Source organism: Drosophila sechellia, chromosome 3L (assembly GCF_004382195.2).
Source record: "Drosophila sechellia strain sech25 chromosome 3L, ASM438219v1, whole genome shotgun sequence".
NCBI lineage: Eukaryota > Metazoa > Arthropoda > Insecta > Diptera > Drosophilidae > Drosophila > Drosophila sechellia.
Window position 1 is genome coordinate 1,448,794 of NC_045951.1, and position 18,613 is coordinate 1,467,406.

Below are 18,613 nucleotides of genomic sequence, written 5' to 3' on the forward strand. Positions count from 1 at the left end.
TCTAAATCCAATGCTCGAATTATATAAGATAACTATTTGAATGTTGTAAGAAACCCAATCTTTTATATGGCTGTTTTTACCTGGAACTATAAATCTGGCTTGCTAGCCAAGTTGGCATCACAATTGGCCAGGCTTGTTTGTGCTCCGGGTGTCGCCGGCGATTCGATGCGTTTCCTTTGGCCAGCGGCCCAAGCTGAGATAATTACATGTTAATTCGTTAGCTCCTTTCCTTAAGACCTAAAACGACCAAAGGTCCAATTCCAATGGACAAGGCAATTGACTTGAAGGCGGCTCTCTTTCGAATCGAATCGAATCGAATGGGATCGAATGGATAATTAAGCAGTTGCCAACAATGTGTGCGGCATTTAATTGCCGATCGAGTTCGGGGCCTAAGGACACCTTTCAGTTCCAGTTCCGATAAGTAGTCAGAAGTCATGAGTCAGAAGTCATAAGTCAGCGGTCTGGGTTATTGGTAGTATTGGGTCTGGAAATGGGCAGACGGAGGCCTTGTGGTTAGGTAAATCACCTAGTCGGAGGAGTCGTATTAATAACTTTAATTAAAAACGGCTGGGTTGGCTGCCAGTTGAGAGAGATCTTCGAAAGTGTGGGAACCAAATTATTCAAATCGCCAGAACCCGGCTCCTCCTCGGGACTCCTTTTTGAAGCACCTCCTCGGTGGCGAGGTGAGCTCTCTCATATGCATATTTATTGCATTTTTTCTCGACGCGCCGGCAACGCCCCCAAAAAATACTCACAATGGAATTTCAATTCCATTCCCCATTCGCCATTCGCCGACTTGGCACAGGATCGGATCGGATCCGGGGATCGGTGGTATCTGGTATTTGGTATTGGGCTCTCAGAATGCATTCATTCGTTTTCTTGGCCCGCGATTCGCGGGAATAATTAAAATTTATATATGTTTGGGTTCGCTCCACTTGGGTTTTCTTTGTTTTGGCCAGGCATGTTCTAATGCGTTCGCCTTTGCGTCTGGCCGGCAATCACAAATCCATTTCACTTTCATAACTCACTGGATCCAGGCAATTTACATGGTCTCCCCATCCCGGATCGCCTTTAAAAATGATTCGCCTCGGCGAGTCACGTTGTGGAACATGGATGCGTAACATTTAAATGGTTGTCAATTCGCAGATTGCTAACTCTTCCAGCAATTCTACACCGAGAGAAAAGAACTTGCGCCGTAAAAATGCACGAACTTTTAAAATTTCATTCTATTTTGGAGAAAAGAAATCAAACCAAAGTTTAAGGATATATTTTAAGTTTCCTAAATTCTTTTTAAAGTTCTTTAGTAATGTGAAAACTTTTTCGAGTGCCATATTCACTTTTCCCTTTCACACTGACACTCTTCCATAATTGAGACAGCGTGCGAGACACCGGCATCATCTGCACGAGGATCCATTGGAGCGCCTGGCACGTCCGCAAAGTGGCGTTTCCACTGTCCACTATTCGGCAACCACTGCGCCCCACTCCCAACTCGCAACTACTACCAACGCCCCATCCGCCACCCACTCCACTCCACATCCTCGTCGCGGATGCGGAACGCATTTGAAATGAGCCCAGCACTGAGTTCGTTCGCCAGGATGATGAGGAGCGGGCGGTCGTGAAACGACGGGGGAAAAGCGGGGAAATGAATATTCGAAATTGCAGTGATATATCATCGATGGATTCATCGCGCTGGCCGGTTGACTGCCTCCATACTCCCTCCTCCCCCACCAACGGTGAATCGAGAAACGTTACGCAAATTTTCTGGCAGATTGTCATGTTTCTGATGGTTTGGCAAAATGATTGATTACTTTGTTCCTGTTCCTGCCTGTTCCTGTTCCCGGACGAGCGGGCTGCAAATGGCAAAAAGGCGAAGGGGAAGCGCTCGGGATGTCTGATGAAAGTGCAAAATCGGAAATGCAAAAGTGGGCAGGTGGATGGGGAAAAACGCTCGATTGATTGAAAAGGGTTTTTCCATAGTTGCCCGATCGAGGCCATCAATTCCCACCGACGCTTTGATGCTGGCAATTTGTATTGTATTCCATAAATTCAATATTAATCTCAGCGTTTGAATGTGATAATTTAACAAGTAATCTGGAACATTATTCCTTGGAATGAAACTCAAAATATATAGTCAGAAACTTATATTGGCATCGTAGCCATAGAGATTGTTGAACCCGTTTTGGCCAAATTAGATGTTAATATTACATAGACACAATGCCGATAGACAGGCTCCGTCCATTGCCGGTGGAGAAGCTCCTGAGCTTCCGAAGGAATCCCGATCTGCTGCAGCAACATCGACAGCAGACCGATGAAATGGAGGCCATACCGAAGTTCTTGCCCTCCCGACTTCTCCCGGACGACGAAGATGCCAAGGGTGCAAGTCGCAGGATGGCGGATAACGATGGGGATGCCCTTCGGCTGCCTCCTCCACGGAGATCTCCAGTCTCGATGAGGAATCTCCAGCGGGAGTTGTACTCGCCCAACCAGTGTATGAAGGCCCTCAAAGTCATGGCGGCCGTGCTAACCATTTGCTTGGTGTTCACCACGATACCACTATTGCGCCGTCAAACTATGCAGGATAATGATAATCTTAGGATGATCCTTCTGTGGAATGAACCAAGCCAAGTAGAGGCACCTGCGCACATGGAGTGTGGCTGCCTGGTCACCACCAGCCGGATTCACAATGACAAAGCTTTCGATGCAGTGGTCATCAGTGCTGATCATCCCTACTCCTTCGAGGGTCTAGGTGGAGTCAAGCTCCATTCCGATTTCTATGTGGTTTATGCCGCCAAGAAGCCGCTGAGTTCGACGCAGAATCCATTGACCAATTTCACGTTGCCCCCCTTCAATTTGACCATGACTTACCGCCTGGACTCCCAGCTGATCTGGACGGACTACTACTTCTCCCATACGAATCTGGCCAGGCGGCTCAAGTGGTTCCGGGCTCCCAGCAAGAGTTTTGCAGATGACATGCCAGCCTCCACGGTTCTTCGTCTGGAGGTCGAATTATTGAAAAAGTCGCGACTGGCTGTGTACTTGGTCTACGAGGTGAATGAGGAGACTCTGCCGGAGAGCCTCTACATGGAGGAGCTGCGCAAGTACGCCGAGCTCGACGCCCATGATAACTGTCTGGGCACCGATGAGTAAGTTGGTCAAGCTGTTATTCCAACATAAGATTCTTATCTTTCGTGCCTTTCAGCTGCAGTCACTACCACTTCATGCTGATCTTCGAACCGTCGGCCTGTCCGGACTATGTGCCGCCGCAAATGTCCATGGCCATGGACAAACTCCTGGTGCCCGTCCTGATCGGAGGAGGAAACCTAACCAATCTGTTGCCCAGCCACTCGTACATTAGCAGCCAGGACTTTGCCACGCCGCAGGACTTGATCCTTCACCTCAAGGACCTCGCTAACAACCCGCTGGAGTACAGGCGCTACTTCTGGTGGCACTCCATCTACAGGCTGCGCAAGACCTCGCAGCCCTACTGCGCCCTCTGCTCCCTCATCCAACAGGCTCCAGGGGGGCACGAGGTGCGCCAGAGAGCCTACAGCTCGGGGTTCATCAACTGGTGGACCAAATACCAGTGTCCCAATCGATCCACCTCCTTCCTCTGAGTCCCTGAGCGATCCCCAATTATAATTACCAGCGATCGCAAATTGCCCTCGTTCGGTGTGGTTCCGTTTAGCTGAGTTGAGAGTTCTTTCTTCCATCATCTTGGGGCTTTTTCGGCGGCTTCTTGCTGGTTTAATTCCGCGGAATTTCGGCGGCACTTCATTGACCTCGCCGACAGCTCGGGAATGAAGGGAGCTTAATAGGTTATACACTAACAGGAGTTGAGGTTGCTTCAAATTGATAGTTGGTATATACAACGTTTTGGAAATGTATCTTCCAAATGAACGGCAGTTACTTCAGAGCACCCAGCATTCGGATTCCTGCCCCCAAAATGCTGGCATAATTCCCTTCAAAATGTTTTGTTATTTTAGCAAGTCGCTCGAAGGATGTCAGGATGCCTCTGGATGCCTGGAGTGCCAACCCGTGCCGGGCGGCCTGTTGAAATATACATCAGCTAATGCCGCCATATGGGCTATGGGGCTCCGATGGAGGAGGCGGTGGTGGGAATTGCCTGGCAGCGATGGCCGCTCAAGGGGAGCCTTCTGCCTGGGAAAAAGCAGAGACAGCCGTCACCGGCGATGGGCATAGATAAGGCAAATAGAGCAAACTTGTCCCACATTGTGGGCCATTCCAGATGAGAAGCTGCTGCACATGGAGTGGGAACCTGCGCCGTGCAGCCCTGGCCCTCGATGACGGGATGACGACGAAGGCGAGCGAGTGGGCGACGAGACAAGGCAGGGCGGTCCAGAAGTGTGGGATAAGTTGGGTGGAGTGGGTTGGGCTGGGTCCAGGTGAGGTGCCAACGGAGCACACAATGCACGAAAAACAAACAGAATTGTCATGAGAAATATTTCACAGCGCTGCGAGTGAAGTGCCCGAGATGCTCCCCATTCGCCCCGCCAACTGACAACTCCCCTCTCCACACCACTCCGCTCCACACCACTCCATTCCATGCCGCAGCTCAGCTCGGAATGTCTTTCAAAACGGTATCACACACACAAAACACTTTTCCTCTTGCCACACACAACCATATTTAAAAGTTAAATGCTTCACTAAACAATAAGCCAGTGCAGCCAACTGGCCGAGAGATGCAAATGGAGCAGTGCACTGCGAAAAAAAAGGTGTCACAACAACTTGAAATCCTTATCCCTATGGAAGCCAACTTCTTGGCGTTTCTCGCAGTGCATGATTCGAACTGGGCCTGGGACATGGTAAAATTGAAGTTGAAGGCGAGGCGATAATGAAACCAAAGTCAAGCACATCGAGCCAGTCCAGCCTTTGGGCCCTTTTGGGTTGACAGGTTGTCCCTTGTTGCATGCCCTGCCCCAATCCCCCTCCCTCCCTGACTCCATCCCCGCTTGCCCCAACAACACCATTTCGGTTCTGGGAAGTTCTCATCCTCTCACTCCCGCTCACTGCACTTCGTGTTTGCCCATTCTGTTATCAACTATTACAATATTTTTGTTTAATTGACAAACAGGTTTATCATTAACATTTTTCTCACTGCTCTTGGCCGCGGACTCCAACTGCTCGGATGCGTTGGCGGCGGCCTTCTCCACATTTCTTTCGGCGTTTCAGGTGGAAGCGGCGCTTCAGTTGACGACGCTCCAGCTGTTTTCCCACACTGATTTCGGATCACAGTGGACACCGTGAAGCGGCGGAGCAAACTCAACCACAATGGGATGATGTGAGAAGTGTACTAACTGATCAATAAATAGGGAGTTCGGGCGAAGGGGCTTTTCCTGGCCATGGGAACCCATGGTGAGCCCAATTGTCAACCAGATTTTGGATTACATTCATCCACCTACATCCACGATTTAGGTTTACCTTTTCCCCCACTTAAAGTTGAAGTAGCGTCATAGCTTCACTTTTAATCACACATCAAGTTTTAACAGCTCAATCTGCGACTAAGTGTCGCCAAAAGTGCAGCGGATGGAAGGCTTTTTATCTCCCTTGCCACTTGGATATCTAAATACTTGGAGGGCCTGCTCCGCAGCCTCGTAAACTGCTAAGTGCTACCAAAGTTTTTGGGATTAAAGAGCTTCTGGCCGCTTCGGCTGCCGTCTGGATTGTTTGCTTTTGGCGCTGCCGTGAAAATGCATTTTCCCCGCGACCCCCGCTTTACCAACTCCCAACTCCCGGCTCCGTGTGCCCGTTTTCTCACCTGCGGCCAAGTCTGCGTCTGCAGCTGCCGTCGATGCTCGTTTTAATTTGTTTGTTTACATTTTCGGCTGCCCCACCTGCAGCCGCGGAGAAGTTTGTTCCCGTCCCGCGGCTGGGCGAAATGTTTGGAAATAGAGGTCCATGGGGATTGGGCGCTGGGTGGGGATTGGGCATCGGTGGGAGTAGGCTGCACCACTGGGAGCTGGGCGTGTGTTTTGGTGTTAACAACTCGACACATCATTAATTGAAGTTGAAAAAAAAAAGCTATAAAAAGACCATTAAGCTTCAGGCCCACAACAATGGAGCAGATCGATGCGGAAGATATACACGGAGAAATTTGGTAAAGTTCTAATGGTTGCCTGGCACATCTGGTAAAATGTTTCTTTCTTCATAAACATATATTCTATCTTTTCATATATGTGGGGAAAATAAACTTCTAATGCATTTTCCGAGTGCAAATGATTCGAACTATCAAAGTGAACTTCGAGTGGCTGCAGTGCGCATTGAATGCAGCGATGTAACAAATTTAAAGACGATGGCGGGGAACTTTCGAGTCCCAGTTCGCATTAGACGCAAATTTGATGGCTATTGAAAAGTTCAATGGTTTCTGCGTCCCTTTAACTGCCTCCAAGTTCCATCCGAAGCCGAAAAGTGGCACTCAATTGAGTGTGAGAGCTTTGTTTACCACACACGCACGGCGCACCAAAAGATTTTTGGAATGGGAGGACAGACGCATCAAATCTGGGCTAATAGAGAAACTCAATGTGAGCATATCATAATTAGGAATTTGGCAAGACTCGGCATTATCTAGAGATATTCCAATATTTCCAAACGTTTAATGGGCATCGCTTGATGGCACAACTCTTGGACAAGAACCGATCTCGGATCCATCCACAGATCGCTCCCCCAAGCGATTGGATCGTCACACATAAACAGTTCACGAGCCATCCGACGGCAGTGGACATAAAAATAAATCTATATGCAAATGTGACTCCAGTTTAACATGCCACAGCGACAGGCAGATGGAGATGCAGGCGGGAATTCGAGGGTGAAGTCTAGTCAAAAGTAGGTAGGGTATATCGGGGTGAACCGACTACAGGTATGATAATGGTAAGTCAAAAGGTTTAGGTAAATCTACACCAATAAGAAACCACCTATTAAATCAATATCAATACCATTAATAATTGTTACCATTCGAGTATACCCCTTTATCTACGAATACCCTATTAAAAAAATAGTTGAATCCCGACAGTCAAGGACTCCTCTCATTGCAGGCCCATCCCAGAATCCCTGGCGCAGAGGCGTCTGCAGTTTAGTGCCTGTCTCTGCGACTTTGAATCTTACAAAATGTGACAAGTTGCGGAATTATTTTTCTCAGAAGATGTTCTCCGACTTGGGTTCTTTTTGCCCATCTAGTTGCAGCTCGGTTTAGTTCGGTTCTGTTCTGTTCTGCGTGCAGATGAGCTAAGATTGATAAGCGGCGAGGAGCGTGAACAGGCCCGAATCCGCGGATCCGCACCACCCTGGTGGAGTGCGGTGCAGCCTGGTGGAGCCTCTGTTCCAGCGCGAGATGCAAGTGCTCAGATAAAGGCAGCGATTTATGTGGAAGCTCCTGGGAGCTGCTGGGCGGAGCAGCCGGCGATGACAACAGTAGCTCCATCCCATCGAATGCCACGTCCCATTCCGTCCTCCAGCCGCGAGTAAGCCGAGGTGCCAGCAATTTAGAGGCGATTACAACCGGCAATGGCATTTTAAGTGGCCATTGTCAAGACGCGATCTGTGGGCGCGTGATAAGCGCCGGCTCCCGTGTGGGCGATCGATTCCCCAGGTGTGGGAGTGGGTGGCCCGGATGGTGGCATGGTGGCAGCTCGTTGAACCAAACTTGGTAGCAGAGGTGAGAAAACACGTTCAGTACTTTAAGACTCTAGACCTCTTGTTTCTGGTTATTAAGGGTGAACAATAGCAAATCTTGAAGGTTACAAGTATACCTCTTATATCTTTTCATCACTCAATAATTTATGTAGCCAAAATTTAAACGGACAAACTCGAAAATTAGTCGTTGCACTTCATACACTTCGGACCAGGAGGATTAATCGTTCTCGGCACATACGACGGATTCCTCTTCTGAGCCACCTCCTCGGCCCACAGTTTGTTGAGGTAATCCTCCAGCTTGGCCACAACATCCTCCTCTTTGTCCAAGCCATCGGAGCAGGTGGCAAAGTCACTGCCCGAAGATGCAGAGGAAGAAGTGCTGTGGCAAACATTCGAGGACTCGCTGCAGGAATCGTGCTTGCAGTCGATGGGACAATGGTGATTGTCCCAGTCCTCTGGGGGTTCCACAGCCTCCTCATAGCTGGTATCTTGCTCCTCTTCGCCAAGCGGTCGGGAGACGGGTTGGGAAATGGGCACTGGTTCCTTAAGACGATACCACTTCACCTTGTAGGAGTCCTGGCCGCATTCGCCGAACTGCTCGCCGGTCAACTGATCGATGTTGCACTCGCAGATCAGGAAGGGCGAATTGCACTGCTGGCATCTGGGCAGATTTACCTCATGGTTGATGATCGGACGCGGTGGCTTCTTCATCCTGACCTCCTTATCCATTTGCGGCACTTGCAAGCCACAGATGATGCAGGGTTCCGGTAGATCTGCACCCCCCGAGAGCTTGATCTTCATCATCTGCCTTTGGCCGGCCTTGGGATGTCCGGGAACCTCCTGCTTGGAGCAGCCCTTGCAAGGACAGCCCGGCACCAGGAGGGGGTCCGATCTGGTAGTCATCCGCTGATACAGCGCTGCATAAACCAGATTGATCTGCCTCTCGTAGTGCTTGTGGGCCCAGAAGAAGGCCGCCTTGTAGTTGTCGAAGATCCTGGAGGTCTTGTGCGCGGCATGCATCCAAGCAGCATGTTGGGTGTGCACCGCCATCGCGTCCACTATGGGATTGCTGATCGTCACCGGGGGCTTGCCGTGGTAGAAGGCCTTGAAGGCCCGCTTGATGATGGCATAGGTGAGCATCGCCTCCACCGGTTCCATTTCGCACTTCAGGCGCAGAGCCTGCAGCAGGTCCTCCCGATTTAAGCGACTCCCAGGAGCCGGATTTGGTGGACAGTTGGTGCGCAGTCGTTCATGGTAAACGAAGGCCCTCTTGATTATCGACCTGGCCGCGCAGGATTTGCTTGTGCTGATGCCGCAGATCAGCATTATCTGGGCCAGGCTCTTGGCTATGTCCTCCACATTATCGTCAAACAGTTGGTAGGGATCCAGCTTCCTCCTGCAGTTGCAGCAGCACCGCTTGATGCCCCCGGGAGGAACTCCCGCCTCCTCCTGCAGTTTCCTGGCCCTCTCATAATTGTCCATTGCAATTTGGTTGTAGACGAAGCAAGGAGACAGCAGACGTACCACTTTAAATTTCACTTTTGACAAAACACAAAAATTGTAGGTGCTATACACAGATTTCTGATGGACAATATAGTCGCAGACTACTGTATTCCCCATTGAACTTGGCGAAAGCTCATAAACAAACCAATATTAATGGTATGGTCAACCAACCGGAATGAAACCTATCTGGCATCCATAAACCCACCAATTTGTGAGCAAACTTGACACAATTTGACCCATCTTCGATGAAGAATGCACTCCCCAGTTCGATTGGAACTAATGCCGTGTCTAGGTTTACCATAATAGAACAATAATAGGTTTGTCCCAATATTTTCCCTAGCCTTTTTAATTTGGTTATCTGACCCACTGTGGCCTATCTAGGATTACACACAGACCCCACACAAGAATGCATTATTATCGGGTTTCGGTTCTGATCGTAGCTGCAATTATGCTAAATAGATTGGGGCCGACTGACCATCGAAATAAATAAGCGCAAAGAACACGACAGCCAAACGATGGCTGTTGTGTCAGACCTAAATTGTTCAAATAAATTAAGTTGTAGCTTTCGAATGGATCCGGGGACTACGGATTGTAGATTGGGGATTGGAGAGCGGAGAGCGGAGATCGGGGTCTTTGGTGTGGGGATTGGGGCAAGCAAATACGGGAACGTAAACGTTCAGAGGCTGCCGCCGCCGCCGCCTGTTGCATTGTCATTTGATAAATTATGATATTTGATCAATTGTTCCGCTGCGGTGGCTGGAAGTGCTGCCTCGGATATGTGGAGAAGAAGTACGTGGATGAGATGAAGACGTCTCCGCATCCATGCCCGCATCAAGTCCACCGAGTGAACTTTTGTTGGGTTTGCATTGTAATGGCATCTGGCGGGGCAAACACACAAACACCCAGTCCCATATCCATTCATCTGCATAATAGAATTTCCAGGGGTATGCCCATTGGGGATTTCGAAGGGGGTGAGGCTGCCTCTTTATTGTGGCTAATAGGCCTCTTGGCCGCTTTGTTGTTGTGCCGCCGCAGCCGCCTTCGTTTGCATTCGCTTTGGTCACCATCACCTCACCAACTCCATCTCCATCTGCACCATCAACATCTCACTCTGGCATTGGCATTTCTATGTGGATTAATGAATGGCAGCAGCTCCAAGATGGGTAGGAATAAGCTAAAGATGAAGTCACACTGGGAAAAATCTACAGCTTTGATTTCTGTTCGTTTACAAAATCACATTCTTAAGATATAAACTTGAGTTGTAAGGAGCAATTTAGCTACAATTTTGTTTTTACTTATTAATGTGGTACTTAAATCCCCGACATTTGCATAGATTTTTTTTGCTGTGCCTCAAAGTAGACTTGTGTTTACCTTCCACATCCATTGTCGGGAGCAGTCAACAGGCCCCTAATTATGTGTAAAGGTGTTGCATGTGCTCCTCGCCGCAAGATCCCGCCCCATCCCACTCCTGTCATCCATCTCGCGCTGCTACAAGGGTTAATTAGTGAGGAATACAGGAGTGTCGGCGTTACAAACGGACATTTGAAGTCGTAGATGTTTGGCCACTGGAAAAGCTTCTGGTTCTGTTCTGATTGTAACTTATTGATTTCTATGGGGGGCCAGACAGCTGCTTCCTGGTTACACTCCACTGGGACTACCCAATGTTTGACCATTTGCACTTTTATGGCCCTCGACGAATCGAAATTGAATGCCCCGGGAAATGTAAAGACAATAAAGGGAGGGAGTGCTCTGTGCGCCAACTCATCATAAAATGACGAAGTACAATAAAATAAATTTAACACAACATTCGCTTTGGGCATCCGCAAGCGCCGCATCCTGGTTCCATCCTGGTTGTGCAAGGACCCAAAACAATCAAGGGACAGCCAAAATATTTTCAATAATAAATCTACTTGATGGCCCACGGAGATGGCCGGAGTTTTTACGATCGACGCGATGACAGCAGGCGCAGTCATTAAAAATCTCACCGAAAGTTATGTCTCCTCGCATGATTAATCGCTGAGGATGTGTCAGATCGCACCAGCGGGAAAATGTGTCTATGACTTTATGGATTGTTTGTATATCGATGGCATGGTAATTAATTTCCATTCACTTTCCCTTGTGCCAAGCAAGCCAAGTGCATCTGGGCATCGGGGCATCTGTGCATCTTGGCTCCCCAGGAGCCGCACTTGACCCCTGACCATCTGTGCTCACCGCCGAGCTGTCAACTAATTTGTCCAGTTTGTGGTCCGTGTCAGGTGTTGTAAATATCGCATTTAATTGAACTGTCCAGGTGTCAAGTCAAGTATCTAGGAAAACCTTCATATTTTGTAAGCCTAATAGAGTGGACAGGTCGATTTCCCGCTCAAATGAAGCAGCAGAGGAAGTTTTGGTTATCATATTTGATGTTTGTTTAAATGAGTCTTATGAGTCCACTGAAACTATATTACGCACAATCAGTAAGTTCTATCAGAGAACTATAATGAATCCATATTCCAATAAGCAAGTTCTATAATACATTAACAACATCTGCCTCGAATCTTCCGCTTTTCCAGTGTATAAATCAAAACGCCAAGAGCAGAACAGCAACACGCTTGTAATTGCTTAATTAGATTGCCACTAAAATTATAATTTGGGAAAAGGAGGCAGTCCCGAAACGCTGGGCGCAGACTGCAGGCCGGGATTCGGGGAGAAAGGAGCAGCTGGCGCGTAAATCAGATTTGCTGACAGGGCACGACTAATTTTAACCCTGCCACTTGAGGCAGGAGTCTCTGGGTCCTGGCCCTTGGCCTCCATACACTCACCCCCACCACTCCGAAGTGGAGTCGAAATTCGTTATCCTTTTTGAGTGGCTGCGCGTGCGCGGCGAACGCGTGCTAATGGGGCCAAAGAGGTGCAGGCATCGGGATCTGGGATCAGGGATCAGGATTCGGGGATTAGAGCTACAATCAGCGCAACTCCGTGCCCGTTAATTTATGCGTGTCCTGCGCGAGTTCAGCTGCACCTTGGACCCATGTCCTTTCGGGGATTTGTGTGTGTGTGTGTCAAAGGACATATGTAGGGTCGGCGACGTGCAGACACATGACTTTGTTGACACACCAGCAGCACTTAAAATATTTCTTAAGACCTGGGATTATATGTAGTTATACTACTAAGGATTAACTTATGTTTATATTTATTCTACAAATAGTAAAGTTATTTATTCAAAACGTGATATATTTTGATTGCAATAAAATCATATCCACTAGCGTTTTTAATCGCTCATGCATTCACGAGTTTCAATCGATAAGATACCAATTTTTCTCTCCGTGTAAGAGTCCTAAAGGCAACATCTAAATGGTATTTATTGGTTTGCCAAGCTGGCGACGGCTGTCGAGCGCATCCTGTGTTAGCGAGCGCGGCAAGGATTGAGTTACGCGATGGCGACACATTTGTAAACAGGCGGCCTGATTTACACACACCGTGCCCGCCGGGAGCAGGACATCCCGAGGATGTGGGACATGGGACTACCGTGGCAGAAGTCGTCGCCAGGAGCGGCGCTCCTTATTTGCCAAGACATTAGGCAGCAGCAACAATAACAAAAACAGAAACCGTCAGCCGGCAGGCAGGCAGGGGCAAAAAAATGAGCAAGGACAACACCGCGTGTTTGCTGTCAGTCGAGGAGTCGAGGGATCACCTCGAGCTCAAGATCCTCTGATTGACAATCGACAAATTTCGTTTGGCATTTATCAATGGAACCGCGAGGATCGCAAGGACCTCGAGTGTGGACCTCCTGTCGCGATGATGAATCGGGCAATTTGTGTTTTTACACGCAACTTGACGGGGCCAACACGGATTTGGTTAAGTTAATATTGTTAATGTTGTTGTACTGCAGACTATTATAAGGACATTTTTCAAGCGACGTGGAGTTACCCCCTCCAGGTTTCCAGGATAAATGGTAAATGGAGTGCACTTGTACTAGGTAACTTACAGGCAATGCTGGGTTTCCTTCTAACTGGCCACATTTCCTGAGCACTTTGCATGCTTTAAGCCCTTTTAGGAACTAATAGCGCTGAAAGTCACACTCTGCTCGCTAAAATTCAAATTCGCAGCCGAAAAAACGCCGAAACAAGCAATAAATTCATGTTAATAACAGTTGCAACAGCAAACGACCCCTCCCCCGAAGAATTTTCGATGCCCAACGGCAACTGGCCATAAATATCGGCCAAATGGGTTGACAGTTGGCAAGAGGAGTTAACGAAATAAAAAGGCGAGCAGAAACCCTTCGCTGCCGAAATGTAAACTCCCGAAATAGTAACGAAATGTGATACGAATCAAGTGCCACGTGTCGCCCCTTCCTTTGGGCAGTTCAAACTCCTTTATTTGCGAACAGTTCTGAATTTTTTCGACGGCCACAACTGTTCCTCAAGATCCGAGCCGAAACTCAAACCGAGCGACAGATGCGCGTGTCTGAAATGGTGTTACACTTTCGCCCGAGGAGCGGGGTTAAAGTTTATCAGGTCCAACAAATCGTGCTAGGGGAGATCTCGGCTCGGGGGTTCCTGTGGAGGCGTGTGTCGAGGGGGCGGGCGCAGATCTCGTTAAACCGCAACCGAGGGCGATCGGATCTGGCCGTCAGGACATCTGTGATCAGGTTCCGTTGGCGGATCACCGATCTGGGGCCAGAGATCGGGGAGGTGGGCAGGACCGTGAAATGCAATTGCCATGGCCTAGCGGTTCTCGCAGTCCGTTACGCGAAATTGATGGCCAGGTTGCTGTGCTCCGTTCGTTGCTACCTGTCAGGTGCACAGAGAGAAATGCTGAGTTCAGACAAGAGGCTGCCTTCAAGAAGATTCTTACGAAGTTTCTTCTTTAACATACTACTTCACCTCTTTGAGTGCAGATGATGCAGAATTTCTTTCAGTGCAGGGCCAAAGTGTGCCTCCTTCGAGAAGATGTTCCAATTAAGATCAGTATGACCAGATGTTGCGCCCCAACGATCCATCCACCGTGTGCTTGATGGCCAGGAATGTCTGTGGAGAGCATCTCCCACACACAGCTGCGCCCAGTGGAACCTGCAAGGTACTGCACTTCCAAATGGGAGTTCGAAGGTTTCCTGACCCGAAATCGGATACTCGGCGACCACTTGGCATGTGCCAAGGAAATGGACAACCGGCCAGCACTTGAAAACCAAAACCAGAAGTGACCCAATATCCACTTGAATTTCACTGCGTTTAGTTTCGTTTCCCGAAATTTTAGCGCCCACCTTGAGGGCCCCGGATTCGGAGTCGGATTCGATTCCCTGCCCTCCATCTCCATCTCCATTTCGGGGTGTCAAAGGCCGTGTTAGCTCGTGCAGCCTTTGACATGAGAGCCCGGAGAACCCACAAAGTTGCGAGTCAATTTGTCAGCGAGCGGGCATTGAAATTTAAAATTGCCGAGCAGCCTGCACTTCGAATTGAATGGGACTTGGGACTTTGGAAATTCGATACCACAGCTGCCGAATGAATGCAGCCTGCAGATACAAGATACTGGGCGTTATTACGCAACCTTTTGTGGCCATTTGAAGGAAATGTGGCACTGCAGCAGGAAAAGCTTTGCCAAATGCTGCCGGCGAAATAGAGATGGAAACTGAGTTTTCCTATTGCATACCAAAAACGGCAAACAGGATGAACACACAAACATGCAAACGTATGAGAAGTAAACTCCATTGAAACCAATAAAACAAAAGACTCCAAATCTTTAAAGAGAGTTATATATATACATTATACATTATATAGATACATATAACATCCTGCAAGTTCTTTCCTTCAAGTTGCCTGAGAATAAGTTTTTATATTTCGAGGACTCAAGGCGTTTCGATATTTCTTCAAATGTGCTATATCATTTCTGTTGCATGCAGGTAATACTAGCTGCTCATAGTGCTCGAAAAAATGTAGAATGCTACTTTTGTCCTGGACCAGAAGGAGCGGAACAAATACCTTGAGGACACGCAAGAAAGGTAACTTTTTAGTGGCCTCCGCAGGTTGTTTCTGAGCCGATTCAAAAACGAACATAATGCCAGATCTGTGAAAAACGATCACGCACTCGCGATGCTCCACGGGATGGGAAATCAGTATTTTTGCCAAACGATTGGCCACCGCCATTAGCTCGGAGAACTCTGCTGGCTTCAAAGCTCTTTGTTCAGCTGATCTACGAGTATCATCCGGGAATGCCTTAGCATAAAGCAGCAGGCATGTGTGCAACATGGTCATTGCGAAGTGAATGGGATTTCGTTGAAGTGCGAGTTCCATGGAGCATCTCAAGACGTCGCCGAAGGGAGCGTGGTACTGAAAATGGAAGTTAGCTTCAATGAAATGCCCTTTGCAGAGTCTTTCTACTTGCCAACCTTTACGTAATATTCATAGAACTTTGAGGCTCTCATTGTGGGCACAACACCTAGGCACACCACTTTCAGGTAGCTGGTGAGGATGGAACGAATCCTCTGCAGCTGTTCCGCGTTAGTTTCTTGCATAAGATCCGAAGGACTTAGCTCAAGGAAGTGTTCCATGAGGAAGCCCTCCAGAATGTCCACCTCATTAGCAGACGGTACGTGCGCCACTGAACATATCGAGGGATTCGAACTTCCACTGAGGTTTCCATGCAACACAAACAGATCGCAGATATATGAAAAGCCCTGGAAATAAACAAACGATCATTTAACAAATCAGTGGCGATGGTACTCGCAATCAACATTCACTCACATGATATGCCAGGGGCTCGGTGCTGCTCTTGCCAACCAAAGAAAAGGTCACATATAGGTAGTCTTCCAGGTTCTGATGCAGAGCAGCGCAATACTCATCCATGTCCACGTTGTTAAGGGCCGTTCCCTCCAAGTTTTCCATGTCCCAGCATAGGCAGCAGAAACATGCCTTCAGATAGAGCGAGAATGCCTCTGGCGGAAGGACATCTCCGTTCGGCAACCTGCGCTGCCTAAGCAACATCTTTAGGCTGAAGAGAAGCGGCTCCGTCAAGTCCCATTCACTGAGATTGAAATGCCCGCTTAGGACCGTAATTAATCTCAGAGTGTCCAGCAGTCTGTTGGCCCCGGTTTGGGTCCTTTTTGATGGGCTCTGGTCCTGGGTCCTTTGCCAGGCCATCTTGTAGTTGGTCACCGCGCCGTTTAGCAATTGCTTAGTAAGTGAGTTCGGGATCATGCGGTTAAGAAACTCCAGAGTTTGCATTGCGCTTTCCAGCACAGAGGTGCTTGTCTGGCCGAATATTATGAGCTCGAAATGCTCAACCAGTTCATTAAGTTGCCCCATTCTATTCTCCTCTTGGTAGTACTCGAAGCAGAAGTATTTCGGAAGTTCCAGAAGTCTTTCTGCATCTTCCAAACTGTTGGCGTACGTTCGAAGAAGTTCGGGCAGAACGGGTGCCAGCCAATTGGTGGCCTGGCGCCCAAGAGAGGGCCTCGGCTCCCTTCTTAGATCCTTGGTATATCTTCCGGGCGGTATCTCGCCAGTGGTGGCCTGCTTCACTCCTGCTAAGAGGATTGCAATCAATGAGGAGCAATAAATATCGCTAAGTTCGTGGGATTTAGGATTCTCCAACAGCACCGCTATCATGGGCTTCCAGTCCAAAACCAATTCACAGTTGTCTATTAAGGAGTCCACCAAATAGTCAGCCTGTTCGTGCCCACTACCAACGAATAACTGCAGAAGATGCTGTATTCTTTGGCAAAATGATTCGCCTTCCAACCCGTTTCTGCGCAGTATAAACAGATCTGCCGCTGCTTGAGCCAATCCCCGATTTGCGGCCATTATTAGCTGCTCCAGCACCCGGCAATCGTCGTCACTTAGTATTTCTGGGGAAAGTACGTAGAAATGGGTAAGGAACTGTACGGACTTCTCAGCTACTGCATCCTCCTTGCCCACGCAACATTCAACTAAGATCTCCCGGAATTCAGTGGTTAATGCCAAACTTTGCAAAAGAAGGCCATCGTTGCGGCACAGAACTAAAATATTATCCAAGCTGCACTGAATCACGTCACCACAGCCATCATTCAAAGCTTCGTAGAAAATACGGAGGCTAGTTGGCTGAAGATAGCAATGCGGATATCTGGCGAACCAATGGCCAAGTTCGGAGATACAGAGGAGCCGTATGTCGTTCACTACATCCCGGCTACGAACTGCAAACATGCTGTTGAACATCCGCATCCACACGGTCATCGCCATTTCATCCTTTAAGGATTTCAGATCGCTTAATATGGTCATTATTTTCAAACCTAGAAATTCATAAGGATATATTATTTGCACGTTAAGTTAATATATATTAGTTTTGGTTTCTCACCTATCATGGTGCCGGTGTGGCGAAAAGTACGAATACTAGACTCCGAGCAGGCCATTACAAAATTCGTGAGCTGTTCCAGAAACAATCGGTAAGAGTCAGAGGGAAATTCACTGGCGACCATCAGCAGTGCATTCAAAAAGCTGCCCACCTGGTTCACAAAGACGTCGGCGGGCTTTCTAATCAGAGGATATATGTAGGTCTGAAAGTGAGGAATGTAAAAATGGTATCCTTATAACGTTGATTTACCCCACTTACATTGGATAAATGCGATGAGCTGTTGGAGAGGATCTCACTGTAGCTGAACGGCAGTGAAGTATCCTCTGGAATCTGGTAATGACTTCCACTGGCCTCCACCACAAACTGCAACAGAGAAACCAAGGCTGCTGTGGGGCTGTCCAAGTAAAATTCACCCCAACCTTTGGCCACACGCTCAATAGTGAAATTTCGGCCAATACGGCTATTTGAAGGACCTAATCGTTTTCTGGGGAGGATCATTTGCAGCAACGACATCTTCGTAGCGTGCTCCTCGATAGCATCACCGTCTGTCCCATCGTCACACACTGGCTCATCGTCTTGGGCATTGCTAAATTTTTCACTTCAATGACTTGCAACAGTTCTCGACTTTTGACTTACCTGGACTCTTCACGTGTCTCGAAATCCATCTGATCACAAGCTTGAGAGTCATTAACAGCGTCTTCAAAAGATATATCACTCATTTTCACGCACAAATTTAAAGAGTAAAAATATGCTAGCACGTTCGCGTGGCTCAGAATTCGGAAAAAGGAAACTTGGTGCTGCCAACTTTGCCCATCAAGTGACACAAAATGAACCATGAACCAATGAACCGCTGAACTTTTGACGTTTGAGGAATATATTCAGGGCTGCAATTCAAAAAATTAAACTTAAAAATCATAAAACCTAACTGAAAAATCAAAAGATACATCAAAAGATGTGTCAATTCAGCTTTTCAACTTTAACAATATAGAATGTAAATTCAGATATAGATTCTTAAACATGAATTTTTTTAATTTTTACAAAATTACATTTTTTTTGACATTGGCCTGTAGTGTTGGGACACAAATAAATTAAAAACAGGATGTCAACATCTTACTCAGCTGTGAGGAGAATTTTCCAGTAAACTCGAAATAATTTGTAC

General features: G+C 47.9%; 3 protein-coding genes across 4 annotated transcripts; 1 reads left to right on the forward strand and 2 right to left on the reverse strand.

Moving 5' to 3' along the window:
- The first annotated feature begins 2,111 nt into the window (after positions 1-2,111).
- LOC6610322 (alpha-(1,3)-fucosyltransferase C) lies at positions 2,112-3,684 on the forward strand. Its single transcript, XM_032719488.1, has 2 exons — positions 2,112-3,143; positions 3,200-3,684. Exons 1-2 carry the CDS (start codon positions 2,215-2,217, stop codon positions 3,612-3,614), a joined length of 1,344 nt encoding a protein of 447 aa, XP_032575379.1. The 5' UTR covers positions 2,112-2,214; the 3' UTR covers positions 3,615-3,684.
- A 4,067-nt stretch (positions 3,685-7,751) lies between these two features.
- LOC6610324 lies at positions 7,752-9,246 on the reverse strand. The gene has a single exon (XM_002034875.2). The coding sequence runs from the start codon at positions 9,127-9,129 to the stop codon at positions 7,828-7,830; it is 1,302 nt and encodes a 433-aa protein (XP_002034911.1). The 5' UTR covers positions 9,130-9,246; the 3' UTR covers positions 7,752-7,827.
- A 5,677-nt stretch (positions 9,247-14,923) lies between these two features.
- LOC6610325 (cohesin subunit SA-2) lies at positions 14,924-18,341 on the reverse strand. 2 transcript variants are annotated; one of them, XM_032718507.1, is made up of 6 exons: positions 18,091-18,341; positions 17,713-18,040; positions 17,458-17,656; positions 15,870-17,392; positions 15,515-15,802; positions 14,924-15,455 (listed from the first exon to the last, which is right to left on the reverse strand). In XM_032718507.1, the coding sequence occupies exons 1-6, from the start codon at positions 18,288-18,290 to the stop codon at positions 14,937-14,939; spliced, it is 3,057 nt and encodes a 1,018-aa protein (XP_032574398.1). In that variant the 5' UTR covers positions 18,291-18,341; the 3' UTR covers positions 14,924-14,936. The 2 variants fall into 2 exon arrangements, with proteins under 2 accessions (XP_032574398.1, XP_032574397.1); XM_032718506.1 differs by having other exon boundaries at positions 17,713-18,115.
- Positions 18,342-18,613: the final 272 nt, after the last annotated feature.

Coding starts and splice junctions, on each gene's coding strand:
- LOC6610322 (XM_032719488.1), top strand. CDS start 2,215: ATGCCGATAGACAGGCTCCGTCCATTGCCGGTGGAGAAGCTCCTGAGC. Junction 3,144..3,199: donor AACTGTCTGGGCACCGATGA/GTAAGTTGGTCA, acceptor CGTGCCTTTCAG/CTGCAGTCACTACCACTTCA.
- LOC6610325 (XM_032718507.1), bottom strand. CDS start 18,290: ATGGTTCATTTTGTGTCACTTGATGGGCAAAGTTGGCAGCACCAAGTT. Junction 17,657..17,712: donor GCTCATCGCATTTATCCAAT/GTAAGTGGGGTA, acceptor CCTCACTTTCAG/ACCTACATATATCCTCTGAT. Junction 15,803..15,869: donor CCGAGCCCCTGGCATATCAT/GTGAGTGAATGT, acceptor GTTTATTTCCAG/GGCTTTTCATATATCTGCGA.
- LOC6610324 (XM_002034875.2), bottom strand. CDS start 9,129: ATGGACAATTATGAGAGGGCCAGGAAACTGCAGGAGGAGGCGGGAGTT.